This window comes from Bubalus kerabau, chromosome 5 (assembly GCF_029407905.1).
Source record: "Bubalus kerabau isolate K-KA32 ecotype Philippines breed swamp buffalo chromosome 5, PCC_UOA_SB_1v2, whole genome shotgun sequence".
NCBI classification, from domain to species: Eukaryota; Metazoa; Chordata; class Mammalia; order Artiodactyla; family Bovidae; genus Bubalus; species Bubalus kerabau.
Genome location: NC_073628.1, coordinates 47016190 through 47031659, shown reverse-complemented (window position 1 = coordinate 47031659; position 15470 = coordinate 47016190). Strand labels below are relative to the sequence as shown.

Here is a 15470-nt window from a genome sequence, read left to right as displayed (position 1 = left end):
ATACAATATTCTCCTATAAGGGTAAGTGTGGATATTAAAATTTCCAGCACAGTCCACAGATTGGACAATGGGGAAAGGTAACCCATAGGACAGTAACAGAGGCCAGTGTATCCCACCCCCACCAGAAGGCTGCCTGTTCCTTGGAATTGGTGGGGCCAGTCTATGAGTCCAGGGACGGGCCACGCGGTGAGCTGTGGGGCTGCAGGCCGGGGCGTGCGCGGCTGCACTGACTCACCCCTGCAGGAAAGGGCACTTCATTACTCTTCTGGAGCTCACATTTTCATCACAGTAATTACGTCCACACACTTCTGTGGATTTCCGTTAAATCTTCATAGTTAGATTCCAGGGCCATAAAAGTAATTCCCCAACCTAGAGAATGTGACCAGTGGCAATTTATTTTATGAAAATCAAATAAAATCCTACCCCATTTGCTAACACTGCAATCCTAATCCAATTCAAATCAGTCATGACCATATCTGATTCCTCGCAGCCAATCTCAGGGCTACACAAAATGACTTGAAATGAAAGACATTCAAGAGGGGCACTCTGACTTTTAATTCACTCTAGTCACCACAAAAATGCTCAGTGTCTGTGCAAACACAGCTAGTGGTTGAGGAGCTTAGCTTGGGTAGCAATCCCAATTCTTGGGACCCGCTTTTCCTGAGGGCATCATAGAGTCTTTCGTTTTCACCTCCCCATATGCTGCACATGGAAACCCTGCACCCGGATGATCCTCTGTTGGCCCATTCTCTCCCTGATTCCACATTAGGTTTCTATACAATCCTTACTTCTTCCACACTATTCTGTCATGACTTTGGGTACATTCCCTTGGTGTTTTTCTTTTTCTAAAAATTAAAATCAGCAATGGTAGTTGTTGTCATGAGATCTTTGCCCAAAATCCTACAAGTAATTCCCCTGCCCAGCTCCACCCTGGGTAAAGCAACACACAAAAGTCTACCTTTGGAGAAAGGGGAATCTAAATATACCAAGAAAGAGGTTTTAGTGTCCTGATAACTCATGCTCCCATTTTAGCATCAACTGACTGATCACAGTTACAATTACCAAAACTTGAAAATGAAGGCAATTTACCTTTTGGACATGTTTTCATAAAGCTGTGCAGAGAGAAACAACAAAAAAAATAACATGTTAATACACTTCACAAGATTCACAGTGAACATTATTTTCTCATTTCCAAGGATGGGTTAACCCAAATTTCAGCACATTGTATCATGTACACAGAAACAGGAGGGGAAACGAGTTATAGGGATTCGCAAATTTTTCATTGCCAGGTCCAGGTGCCAATCCATACATCTTTAAACACCTTCTCTGTGGCAGTTGTTCAGTAATCAAATGTATATTAGAAGAATTTAAGAAGAATTATTCTCGATTTCTTGCCTACTTCTCCATGAAGCTTTGCAGATCTTGTGTTTGGCAAGAAGGGCTCTTGGTCATTAGCATTACTTGGACAGATAAAACTCTTATCGCAGCAACAGAAAACATGATTTCAAACACTAGACGGAAAGCAAAGAAGAGGTGGGTATTATCCAGGGAACACCATGACTCTCCAGTCCTCTGTCCTTACCTGGATCAGCTCCATGTCTGGCTTATGGCACAAATTCCTTGAGCTCCTCATATATCTGCCCTCAAAGTTTCTGCTTCAGGTCCATATTGTATTGACTTTCTTTGAGTTGTTGAAAAATCTATTTGCTTTCCTCTTCTGTTTTCTCTAAATGATGCTTCTCTTCATCATAGACTAAGTGAAACACCTTCAGATATTCAGTCTGTTTCATCTTCTTCTGCGTACTCACGTAGCTCTGGGGAGACAATGAATTAATCAGGTCACATCCATGACTGTTACCCACTATTTATCTTCTTTTTTTAAAAATTTTATTTTATTTTTAAACTTTACATAATTGTATTAGTTTTGCCAAATATCAGAAAGAATCCGCCACAGGTACTTCTAACATTTAGAAATTTTGGTATGTTCATTAAAAACAAAAATCTGGGAATCCATTTTTTTTTGTTCTAGTTGCCTTTTTTTTTTTTTTTTTTTTTTTTTGGTGAGGGGCACTTTTCAGGTGGCTCTAGTGGTAAAGAAGCTGCCTGCCATGCAGGAGATGTAAGAGACAAGGGTTCGATCCCTGGGTGGGGATGGTCCCCTGGAGGAGGGCATGGCAACTCACTCCAGTATTCTTGCCTAGAGAATCCCAATAGACAGAGGAGCCTGGCAGGCCACACAGTCCATAGGATGGCACAAAGTCGAGCACGACTGAAACTACTTAACACGCAGTTGCTTTTTATTTTATTGAGCCTGAAATCAACATTTTGATGCTAAACACTGCCACAAATATTCACACTTCTTAAAAACTTGAATTTGTGATTTAATAATTGTTTTATATAATATATGGGGTACACTAATGACTAAAACTACTGAGTCTATCTTATCCTCACATATTCACCTATAGACTGACTCTTTGCCATAAAGAAATAATAGCAAATATTCACGGAACTAGATAACATCTTCCTAAAATATTTACTTTCGGGTCCACAACCTGCATGCAAGGCAGAACCTCGTGCACATGAGTGCAGCGTGACTCCCCTGTCTGATGCTGAACACTCCATGCCTTAACTGGCTTCCACCCTTTCCTAAGAGACACTGGTCAACAGACAACTACCTTCTAGTCTTAATTCCCATCTTCTTCCCTTTTTTTTCACTTTCTACTTTCCTTCTTTCCTTTAAACTTTAAAAATGATTCACACTTAAGAAAAACAAGACATACACCATTGACCAAAGTCTTCACTGGCTTCTCTCTTGTATTGTCTTTACTTTCAATGGGCAGATTTTTTGATCATGAGTGTATGTTCACAGTACTCATTTGTGGAACTCAATCTTTCATCAAAGCAGCAAACTCTTTTCAATTTCCAGGTCTTCTTTAATGAAACCACATTCCTCTTATCAGGAACCTCCTTTGCTGAGTCCCCATAGTTTTTACTCTGCATGTTTCTAAGAACTCCTTCCAGTTGCCCCAATCCTTCCTTTATTAAACCTATACACCTTGGGCTTCAAACAACCCCCCTTCTCTTATTTCACTCTATCAGTCTACTTTAACCACATCTTCTTTCCCTGATTGACCCGTTAATACAGAGATTCCTCCAGTTATCTCCCGATGTAAAAATGTTTTTCTTTTCATCCTTAAAACACTATTGTGATCTCCATCTCATGCCTAGAATATGCAGAAAACTGTGAAATGTTCCTGTCCAGACCAAGTCTTTCACACAAGGTCCATCCTCGTTCACCCAGTTGCATACTACCTATTTGTGTTAGAATATCTGCCAGAAACTCAAAGTTTCACATTCTCAAACTCTAATATTTTCTTAACACAAAATGGTACTTCCTCCTTTGTTTCTATCCTCAATGATGCCCCACCTTCAGAGTAGAAACTAGGTCTCAGTTTTTAAATTTTTCCTCTTAACATTACACATCAAGTGCTTCCTGTTTTTTTTATTTCTCTACCATCAAGAATATCTCTTGAATTCTATCATTTCCCATTATCTGTGGGTAATTATTTCCTAAAGTTTCCTTTAAGAATTTCTCAACTTTCAGATCTGGCTTCCAATGTCTCTAAGTTGACACAATAGAGTAAACAATGGCAAGTGTGCTCTGGGAAAAGAGTAAGTTTAGTTTGAGATGTGTTGATTTAGTTATCTCTCCCTAAAAAACCTCTTTCCACAGAAATTCCCCTGCCCTGATTTCTACCGTAAAGCAAATCTCTGCCCAAACATAATCCTGCTTTGTAAGTCTTTTCTGATCATATGTAAAATTCAATTTTGTAAAAATTATTTTTTTAATAAAATTACAAAATTTTATTACTTGGCTTTATTGCTGTTATTCTCAAAAGCACTTACCACATTGGATTGTGCCACAAATGTTATGTATAGAATTGTTAATTGACTCTCTTCATTACTCCATTTGATCTGTGAGTACAAGGAAATCTGTTCCTTTCATCTATTTCTACACTGGCTTAGAACAGTTATCATGACATATCTGCCACTCAACGTTTCAAAGGACAAACGTTGTAAACTATAACCTTATATCATCTTTGAATAATTGAGATACTTTTGTTATATCTCCTTGTCATTCACACAGTCCAATTTAAATTTTCTTTATAGTGGAGAGAAGTGTCTTTAAATATTGCTTGTTTATATGTTTCACATCCTTAAATGTTTACTTACTCAAGAATCTAGATATACTTCTATTTCACCACTTTTATGTAGGGTGCTCAATTCACATTTTTGAATCAACAAATGATAGATCCAAATTTCTCTGCAATGAATTTAGGTCATGTTTGAAACTCATCTATCCTCCATTTCCAGCCATATCTCTCAGCTCTGCGTCTCTAATGAAATACATGTGTCAACCTACATGAACTATGTAGAAGCTCAATATTCACATGATTCCTCTAGTTTCTAGTCTTCAACTCTCACATGTTTACTTGCCTGGCACCGCATGTATTTCCAACTTCAATTTGTCCTTTTCTAACTAAATAGTTAGAGCTGTCTTCCTGAAGTTTCAAAAAATTTCCCTGTGAGAAGCCCTGGGTTTATCTCATTGACAAATTATGACTGTGATTTTTCTATAACTGTTGGTATGTTATGGTGTTAGCCAGGAAGTAAGATCTTTCAGTTCAATATTTTGATTTTAGAAAGAAATCCTACAAAGGGATGGACTCCGTTCCACATGATTACAGGAAAGCCTTTTGTAATTGGTCTGTCACCCATATTGAAACATAAACATTAGAATATTTAGTTCAAACGTAGGTTTAGAATAAACATCATGTGTCCCAATTCTGTGCTGAATGAAATAGAATTTCTTGCTTACATCCCATGTTCTGATTTTGTTGGTTTCTCTGTTCAGATTTCTTTTATTTTCTTGTATCTTTTTCCACATGGACCTCATTATGTTCAGAAGCTTTTGCTGCAAAAAAACCAACAGTTTGATTATCAGAGAACTTGGTAGCAAAATTTTTCAGATCCTAGGGTAAGAAGGATAGTAGAGAATATCAGATGATCGCTAGAGAAGGGACAGTGTTCATTTCGTTTCACTTTTAAGCCCAAGTATCTACTGTGTGGGCTTCCCTGGTGGCTCAGTGGTAAAGGATCCATCTGACAATGCAACAGATGCAGGTTTGAGTCCTGGGTAGAGAAGATCCCCTGGAGAAGGAAACACTCATTCTCATACTCTTGTCTGGGAAATACCATAGACAAAGGTGCCTGGCAGGCTCAGTCAAGAGAGTTGCAAAAGAGTCAGAATAAGTGACTAAAAAAACAAGGCTACTATGTAGGATGTTTATAACTAGAGAAGACAGAAAACATTGAAGAGGCTGCTTCTCCATAGAGAAAATTGGCTCTCGAACTTTATTTCACCTCGCCAATTTTTATCATGCAAAGTCCATCTCAGATTTCAGTTGTCTGGCTGCTAGTTCTCATCTCCTACTACTCTATTCTTTTAGCTAAAAGGCAGTGTTTCTGATTAGACTCTATTAGATTAGACTATTGCAGACTCCTCCGTCCATGGGATTTTCCAGGCCAGAGTACTGGAGTGGGTTGCTATTTCCTTCTCCAGAGGATCTTCCCGACCCAGGGATCGAACCGGGGTCTCCCACATTGTAGGCAGACACTTTACCATCTGAGCCACCAGGGAAGTAGACTATTGCCATCATGCACAGTAATCATTATGCACATACAGGGCACAAGGGTCACTGAAATTAGCAAGTTTGCCCACCTTGGTCTCACATGGACTTAGTACAAATCCAAACACAATTAACCTCATCCTCACCATCAGCTTGAGTTGTAAGAATTTAAAATGTAAAACCTTAAGTGCTTAAGATTGAGGACGTCCTTTCTTAAATAATTTATCCTAGGACCTGGTCCACAATGTTAGTTAGCATCTGCTTTATTTTTGACATGAATGAAGAATAGTTATCTTCATTTTCTTTGGCATTCACTCTCAAACAGAAAGTCCCCCAGATTCAAACTTCCCTCTTAGCCCTTGCTTACCCGGTATTCCTCAGCCGTCCACTGAAGGGAACCATGCCTGGGAGTGCCCTGCTGCTCAGACATACAGCAGAGTAAACAACGCACATCCTTGGTGACTTTACAGAAGAATTTCTTGGTATATCTGTGTATCTCACATATCTCTCCTGCACGATTGGGTAAGTCATAGAGTCCTTTCTGTCTGGCAAGAAATACCAGTTTCCTCAAATCAGTGTTGGTTTTCAGGTTCAGTTGATGGGATGTTTCCTTGCACACAGGGCAGTGAGGAGGCCGTTCGCCTTCCTCCCAGTAGAGACAGAGACATGGCATACAGAAGCTGTGTCCAGAGCCCAGTGTGACTGGGTCTATGAAATACTTCACACATAGGGAACAGGTGACTTCATTCTGGAAGCTTTTGGAACTCATGTTTCTGAAGAGAGAAAAGAAAAAAGAAAGAACATTATGTTGCCGTGAGCTTTAAAAGAAGTGCCTTTTAAAAACCACAAGCAGTATCATGGGGCATGAAACTTACTTCCCATTCATAGCAACACCTTAGTGTATAGAGCAGGACAGGTGATGTATTGCATGCAATGGAAAGAGGATGCTGGGTAATCGAGTGCCCTCATGACAGGATACTGTCAGACACAGCTTTTCCATCAGGGATTCAGCTCTCATCCAATTCCAACACAATCCTCTGCCACAGAATCTTGATCATATTCCACCTAAAACAACCCTCCTTAAAACAACTATCCTTCTGCCAGTGATAGCAGTTAATGGATATGTATCCACTTAATCTTATTTGGCACATGAAGTTTGAAAAAAATATTATTATAAGTGTTTTGTCAATTTTCTGTTTCTTTTTTCCCATTAAAACAAACAACAAAGAGTCAACAATTTGGGGTTGGTCTGGACAGTTTTTGAAGGTGATGAATGGGGCTGTTTTTTGTGACCACAAAGTGAATTTGCTTGGAGATCAAAGCATATATCCTGAAGGGAACAGAGAAATGGGAGACCTGGGTTTTTGACAATGTCATGGATACAATAAATTAGCCAACTCTGGTAAAGATAATCAGTAAATATAAGAGGAATCAAGGAGATAGCAAAACATTTAACAGCCATCAGAATTATGAATATAGTCAGGGAAGAATGTGAATCATCAACGAATGTGAAACCATTTGAAAAAAAATAGTATAAGCTCAAAAATTATCTGCTAATATGTTCCTCATTTTATAGGCCTCCCTGGTGGCTCAAATGGTAAAGAATCTGCGTGCAATGTGGGAGACCTAGGTTCAATCCCTTGGTCAGGAAGATCCCCTGGAAAAGGGAATGGCAACCCACTCCAGTATTCAGTCCTGGGTGTTCTTTGGAAGGACTGATGCTAAAGCTGAAACTCCAGTACTTTGGCCACCTCATGCGAAGAGTTGACTCATTGGAAAAGACTCTGATGCTGGGAGGGATTGGGGGCAGGAGGAGAAGGGGACGACAGAGGATGAGATGGCTGGATGGCATCACTGACTTGATGGACATGAGTCTGAGTGAACTCCAGGAGTTGGTGATGGACAGGGAGGCCTGGCGTGCTACGATTCATGGGGTCGCAAAGAGTAGCACACGACTGAGAGACTGAACTGAACTGAATGATAATGATAATAGGAGAGGCTCATATGTTTATTAATTCTTGGCATTGGATCCACTTTTCTTCTATGGATTACCTATTTTAACTTTCACAATGATATTATTAACTAATTTTCTGTCTTAACATACATCTTAAAAAGAGGGCACTTGACATAGTGTGGGTGAAATAAATTATTGTCTACAAATCACACAATGAATAAATGATTGATCTAGTATTCATATACAGATACTACCAACAGGGGGGAAAAAAAGCCAAAACTTAGCTTTAGATTCATTTTTAAATGTACATAGCAGAAATTCATTGCACATTTATCACAACTCACTTTGGGTACTGTTAATGCAATGTTCTACTCTTGTTCAGTAAGTAACTGTTAAATTCAGTTCAAGGATTAAGTGTTTACTGCTTTGTGGCTGCTGCTGCTGCTGTTAAGTCGCTTCAGTCATGTCCGACTCTGTGCGACCCCATAGACGGCAGCCCACCAGGCTCCCCCGTCCCTGGGATTCTCCAGGCAAGAACACTGGAGTGGGTTGCCATTTCCTTCTCCAATGCACAAAGGTGAAAAGTGAAGGTGAAGTCGCTCAGTCGTGTCTGACCCTCAGCGACCCCATAGACTGCAGCCTTCCAGGCTCCTCCGTCCATGGGATTTTCCAGGCAAGAGTACTGGAGTGGGGAGCCATTGCCTTCTGCGTGCTTTGTGGCAGTAACTTGTAAAAGACTCCACAGCCCAGCCAACTCCAAACACAACAGCCCAGGGCTCTGGAGAAGAATGAGCTTGGCTTTTTGCTGGATGCTTTATATATTCTCCAATGACCATGCCCATTTCCTCCCAGTGACAGGGTTATCAAATCTGTGAAAAGATATAGGTTAGATACCTGGTTAGATTTTTATAGAAAATGCAAAGTATAATTAGATTTTTACAGAGTTGAAACATACCTTAGTGCTAATGACTGAAGTGAAACCTTTGAAACCTACTTAATTCAAGTGCCACAATCAGATATCTAGTGACATAGTTATTCCTTAAGTTCATATTTTTAATCCCTGGAATTGCTGTTTTTAAAATAAATGAAATTCCAAAGTATGAATTTTATATATGTATTCAATGAACTGCATTGTTGTTCAGCCACTAAGTTATGTCCTACTCTTTGGGACCTTATGGACTATAGCACGCCGGGCTCCTCTGTCATCCACTGTCTTGCAGAGTTTGCTCATCTTCATGTCCACTGAGTCAGTGATGCTGTATAATTCTTCAGAAGTAGGAATCATTCTAATTCTGTTTTTCAAGTCAGTTCAGTCAAGCTCCCTAGTAATCCCACTTACAGCACCGGCAGAAATGGCCCCCTACTATTTGATGAATCTTGTTGACCTCATCTGAACTGAAAATCTCTGAAATTGTATACTGCTCTTTGAGTTCTCCATGAATTTCTTCCCTCTGAGTCTTTGTTTTTGTTGTTTTTGGTAGCACACTAGTGCTTTTATTTTTTTCTTTCTTTTCATCTATAACTGTGCACACAATAGCAATCGGTGGCTCTTTTCTAAGACTCCATCTCTTGCTCTAGCACCCTGGTTATTACCTCATTCCATCTCATTGTATTGTTCAACATATGCATAATGGGAATATCGATGCTATGGTGTAGGCTTAATGATCATGTTATAGTTGTATATCACACGATTGACTAAAAATGACAATAGACATTTTTTTTCTGAAAGAAATATGGGTTTGTCTGCTAAGTTTCAGACAATTGTCTCCAAAGGTTTTCTTTATCTTGTCTTGGTTTGCATCCTATTCATGCACCATAAGATATTTTCCTGCTTAATCAACAATTGACCATGGTGTTTCACTCAGGGAGGATACCTGACAGCAAAATTCAAAACACTGTCTTTCTACTACATGAAATGATCATCACCAATCTGCTCTTATCACATAAAGCTGTGGCTAAAAAAGTGGAACATATTCTTATGATGTTAAAATTTTAATCTTTATCTATTTGTTTATAGCCGTGCTGGGTCTTTTTCTAGTTGAGTGGGAGGGCTACCCTTTGCTGTGGAGAGGGGGCTGTTCTTCATTGCAGTGCTCAGGCTTCTCATTGTGGTGGCTTCTCTTGTTGCAGAGGACGGGCTCCAGGTACGCAGGCTTCAGTAGTTGCAGCACATAGGCTCACTAGTTGTGGTACATGGGCTTAGTTGCTCCGAGACATGTGGGATCTTGCCAGATCAGGGATCAATTCTATGTCTCCTGAATTGGCAGGGGGATTCTTCACCACTGGGCCACTAGGAAAGTCCCCAATTTGAATCTTGAATAATATATTCTTTTGGAAATTAAAGATTGAAAATAATAAGTTTACCCCGACATTACTTTTTTATTTTGTGTACCTCTGCACATATAACAATAAAGTTACAATTTCTACCTAGATGTGAGTTTTTTTGTGTGTGGAAAAGATCATAGTGTATTACCAATCTTGCAATTCCATTGCATAAGATACCCTCAGATCCTTAGTGGGATATGAAATTCTGTTCATTGTCCAACTTCCCAACCCCTTCTCTCCACAAAAAAACCACCTCAATTTGAGAAATACCCTGAATAGAGGGAGTGTCTCAGTTCACTTCAGTCGCTCACTTGTGTCTCACTCTTTGAGACCAAATACAATGCAGCATGCCAAGCCTCCCTGTCCATCGCCAACCCCTGGAGTACAACTAAACCCATGTTGTCTGTTGTGTCCGTGATGCCATCGAACCATCTTATTCTCTGTCATCTCCTTCTCCTCCTGTCCTCAATCTTTCCCAGCACCAGGGTTTTTTCAAAAGAGTCAGCTCTCTGCATCAGGTAGCCCAAGTATTGGAGCTTCAGCTTCAACATCAGTCCCTCCAATGAACACCCAGGACTGATCTGCTTTAGGATAGACTGGTTGGATCTCCTTGCAGTCCAAGGGACTCTCAAGAGTCTTCTCCAACACCACAGTTCAAAAACATAAATTCTTCAGTGCTCAGCTTTCTTCACAGTCCAACTGTCACATCCATACATGACTACTGGGAAAACCATAGCTTTGACTAGACAGGCTTTGTTGGCCAAGTAATATCTCTGCTTTTTAATATCCTGTCTAGGTTGGTCATAACTTTCCTTCCAAAGAGTAAGCATCTTTTAATTTCATGGCTGCAGTCACCATCTGCAGTGATTTTGGAGCCCAGAAAAATAATGCCAGCCACTGTTTCCCCATCTATTGGCCATGAAGTGATGGGACTGGATGTCATGATCTTAGTTTTCTGAATGTTGAGTTTTAAGCCAACTTTTTCACTCTCCTCTTTCACTTTCATCAAGAGGCTCTTTAGTTCCTCTTCACTTTCTGCCATAAGGGTGGTGTCATCTGCATATCTGAGGTTATTGATATTTCTCCCTGCAATCCTATTCCAGCTTGTGCTTCCTCCAGCCCAGCGTTTCTCATGATGTACTCTGCATATAAGTTAAATAAGCAGGGTTACAATATACAGCCTTGACGTACTCCTTTTCCTATTTGGAACCAGTCTGTTGTTCCATGTCCAGTTCTAACTGTTGCTTACTGACCTGCATACAGGTTTATCAAGAGGCAGATCAGGTGTTCCCATCTCTTTTAGAATTTTCCACAGTTTATTGTGATCCACACAAAGAATTTGGCATAGTCCATAAAGCAGAAATAGATATTTTTTTTGGAATTCTCTAGCTGTTTTGATGATCCAGAGGATATTGGCAATTTGATCTCTGGTTTCTCTGCGTTTTCTAAAACCAGCTTGAACATCTGGAACTTCATGGTTCACGTATTGCTGAAGCCTGGCTTGGAGAATTTTGAGCATTACTTTACTAGTGTGTGAGATGAGTGCAATTGTCTGGTAGTTTGAGCATTCTTTGGCATTTATTTCTTAGGGTTTGGAATGAAACTGACCATTTCCAGTCCTGTGACCACTGCAGAATTTTCCAAATTTGCTGGCATATTGGGTGCAGCACTTTCACAGTATCATCTTTTAGGATTTGAAATAGCTCAACTGGAATTTCATCACCTCCACTAGCTTTATTTGTAGTGATGCTTCCTAATGTCCACCTGACTTCACATTCAAGGATGTCCGGCTCTAGGTGAGTGTGAGTGATCACACCTTCATAATTATCTGGGTCGTGAAGATCTTTTTTGTACAGTTCTTCTGTGTATTCTTGTCACTTCTTTTTAAGATCTTCTGCTTCTGTTAGGTCCATACCATTTCTGTCCTTTATTGAGCCCATCTGTGCATGAAATGTTCCCTTGGTATTTCTAATTTTCTTGAAGAGATCTCTAGTCTTTCCCATTCTATTGTTTTCCTCTATTTCTTTGCATTGATCACTGAGGAAGGCTTTCTTGTCTCTCCTTGCTATTTTTTGGAACTCTGCATTCAAATGGGTATATGTTTCCTTTTCTCCTTTGCCTTTCTCCTCTCTTCTTTTCACAGCTATTTGTAAGGCCTCCTCAGACAGCCATTTTTCTTTTTTGTATTTATTTTTCTTGGGGATGGTCTTGCTCCCTGTCTCCTGTACAATGTCATGAACCTCTGTCTGTTGTTCATCAGACACTCTATCGGATAGAGTCCCTTAAATCTATTTCTCACTTCCACTCTATAGTCATAAGGGATTTGATTTAGGTCATATCTGAGTGGTCTAGTGGTTTTTCCCACTTTCTTCAATTTAAGTTTGAATTTAGCAATAAGAAGTTCATGATCTGAGCCACAGTCAGCTCCCAGTCTTGTTTTTGCTGCCTGTATAGAGTTTCTCCATTGTTGGCTGCAAAGGATATAATCAATCTGAATTCAATGTTGACCATCTGGTGATGTCTATGTGTAGAGTCTTCTCTTGTGTTGTTGGAAGAGGGTGTTTTCTATGACAAGTGTGTTCTCTTGGCAGAACTCTGTTAGCCTTTGCCCTGCTTCATTCTGTACTCCAAGGCCAAATTTACCTGTCACTCCAGGTGTTTATTGACTTCCTACTTTTGTATTCTAGTCCCCTGTAATGAAAAGGACATCTTTTTTGGGTGTTAGTTCTAGAAGGTCTTGTAGGTCTTCATAGAACAGTTCAACTTCCGCTTCTTCAGCATTACTGGTCAAAGTATAGACTTGGATTACCGTGATATTGAATGGTTTGCCTTAGAAACGAACAGAGATCATTATGTTGTTTTTCAGATTGCATCCAAGTACTGCAATCGTTTTGTTGACTGTGATGGCTGCTCCATTTCTTCTAAGGGATTCCTGCCCACAGTAGTAGATATAATGGGTATCTGAGTTAAATTCACTCATTCCTGTCCGTCTTATTTCGTTGATTCCTAGACTGCTGATGTTCACTCTTGCCATCTCCTGTTTGATCACTTCCAATTTGCCTTGATTCATGGACCTAACATTCCAGGTTCCTATGAAATATTGTTCTTTACAACATTGAACCTTATTTCTATTACCAGAGGGAGTGTCTACTTTGTAAAAATTTCATTTGACCTCTCCAAGGGCTTCAGCCACCTTAGCTCCAGTTACTCTACTTCTCTCACTTCTTTCAGTTCAGTTCAGTCACTCAGTCGTGTCAGACTCTTTGCAACCCCATGAATCGCAGCACACCAGGCCTCCCTGTCCATCACCAACTCTAAGAGTTCACTCAGACTCATGTCCATTGAGTCAGTGCCATCCAGCCATCTCATCCTCTGTCGTTCCCTTCTCCTCCTGCCCCGAATCCCACCCAGCATCAGAGTCTTTTCCAATGAGTCAACTCTTCTCATGAGGTGGCCAAAGTACTGGAGTTTCAGCCTTAGCATCATTCCTTCCAAAGAAATCCCAGGGCTGATCTCCTTCAGAATGGACTGGTTGGATCTCCTTGCAGTCCAAGGGACTCTCGAGTCTTCTCCAACACCACAGTTCAAAAGCATCAATTCTTCGGTGCTCAGACTTCTTCACAGTCCAACTCTCACATCCATACATGACCACAGGAAAAACCATAGCCTTGACTAGACGGACCTTTGTTGGCAAAGTAATGTCTCTGCTTTTGAATATGCTGTCTAGGTTAGTCATAACTTTTCTTCCAAGGAGCAAGCGTCTTTTAATTTCATGGCTGCAGTCACCATCTGCAGTGATTTTGGAGCCCAAAATAATAAAGTCTGACGCTGTTTCCACTGTTTCCCCATCTATTTCCCATGAAGTGATGGGACTTTAGCTCCTCTCATTTTGGTTCACAAATCAGAATCCACCATAATTTTGGGAAGAATTTAATTTATAAGAGGAGACTGGCAAAGATACTCATCCTGGACTTTGTTACCAACATAATTACTTATATGAGCTGAAGGAAAAGCTTGGATGATGTCATAAGAGCAGTGGAAACAGGAAAACTTGAACACACCATGCAGTTTGAATAAACTGTCTATAGAAGAATTTTGTATGAGGCTTTCCTGTATGTTCATCTACTTGGTGAATTGGAAACTTACTTATAGAGTCTAACAATAAGATCTAGAAATATGTTGTTATAAATAAATTAGGTGGGAGAAATCAAGGAAATAAATGGAAACAGCACCATAGTCTTTTCCTCTGTACTCTTCTCCATTAAACATCAAAATAACAAAATCAACAACTGGGATTTATTATTATTTTGTATACTTTCTATCTAGGCATTTGTTTGTATGTGTGTGTGTGTGTTCATGTGTGTGTGTGTGTGTGTGTGTGTGTTCAAGACAGAGAGAGAAATAAATAGAGAAAACCAGAAGCAGAGAGTACATTGATTCTGTGAATTATTTAATGTAGAAGCCAAATAACTGAAGGGAAGTCTATGCCTGCTCTTAAGCCCAGGTTCCTGGAAAAAATAACATAATTCCCAGGAAAAGCTAAAAAATAAGTCAGGATTGAAATCACTATATTTTTATGGGGTATTACTTTCCCCTTTAGAGGATATCACCCTGTGTTCCTCAGTTTTGTCCAAAAGTGACAAAATTAGGAGATTAAAAATTCATCTGGATTCCTATTTCTATCCAATATGAATAAACAGGTATATCCTAGTTAAATAGCTCAAAATCAGAGACTAAGAGAAAAAAAAATATGTATGAAAGACTCCTTTTGGTTAACTCCAAATCTTTAAAAATATGAGAAGATTGTTCATTTGCTTCAGTGGACAGCCTGACCTTCCCCTACTTCAGAAACCTCCAGTGACCACAAGTGAAGGCTATATTCTGCATGTGATGATTTCCCCTTTTTATAAATTGTAATTGAGGTAGGAGGTAGATGGACCCTTAGCAGAGCAGCTGGAAGTTTTCAAGAAGAGTAAAACTGAATTTTGTTTTCCCTAGATGCTCCAAGGACAAAGTTAATCACAGGAGATGAGCTCATTTGGAGTAAAGAGCATGAGATGACCACTCCTGAGGTCAATGAAAGCTCCCAGACTGTACAAGTGCAGAAAGATTCATAGGAGTAAAAAAGGAGTGGGAACCACCCCATAATAGTTGATGCCAAGCTCCCACAAGCCTCTGTACTGAATATATCCTGGAAAAAAATGTGCACTTATGTTGGGAACTGTTTTAGAACAGGGAAAGAAGTGCAACAATTGGCCAAAGGTAAGCAAATACCCAGAAGAACTGCCCTATGTAAAGATTTAATCACCTCCTTACTGCACTCCTCCTCATTAGGGAGGACACTCACACCCTTTAGCTCCAGGTGTGCATTTTGCCTTGCTTCAGTCTTAAATAAACAAATTGTGTTTCCTCTCACTCTTTGTGCTGTGTCTCTACTAAGAAACTCCTTAAAACATTTTCCTTTCAAATGGAGGCAAGAACCTGGGCCATTTTGTTTCTAG

General features: G+C 39.8%; 1 protein-coding gene across 1 annotated transcript in view; it reads right to left on the bottom strand.

Annotated features, from left to right (window-relative positions):
* Nucleotides 1–1588: 1588 nt before the first annotated feature.
* LOC129653850 (tripartite motif-containing protein 43-like) overlaps nucleotides 1589–15470 on the bottom strand; it is a 29631-nt gene continuing 15749 nt past the window's right edge. The window contains exons 2-4 of the mRNA XM_055583519.1: nucleotides 6058–6463; nucleotides 4880–4975; nucleotides 1589–1814 (exon numbers count right to left, since the gene is read on the bottom strand). Coding sequence (XP_055439494.1) covers nucleotides 1701–1814; nucleotides 4880–4975; nucleotides 6058–6459 — 612 coding nt within the window. The 5' untranslated portion in view covers nucleotides 6460–6463 and the 3' untranslated portion in view covers nucleotides 1589–1700. The remainder of the gene's footprint in view (nucleotides 1815–4879; nucleotides 4976–6057; nucleotides 6464–15470) is intronic.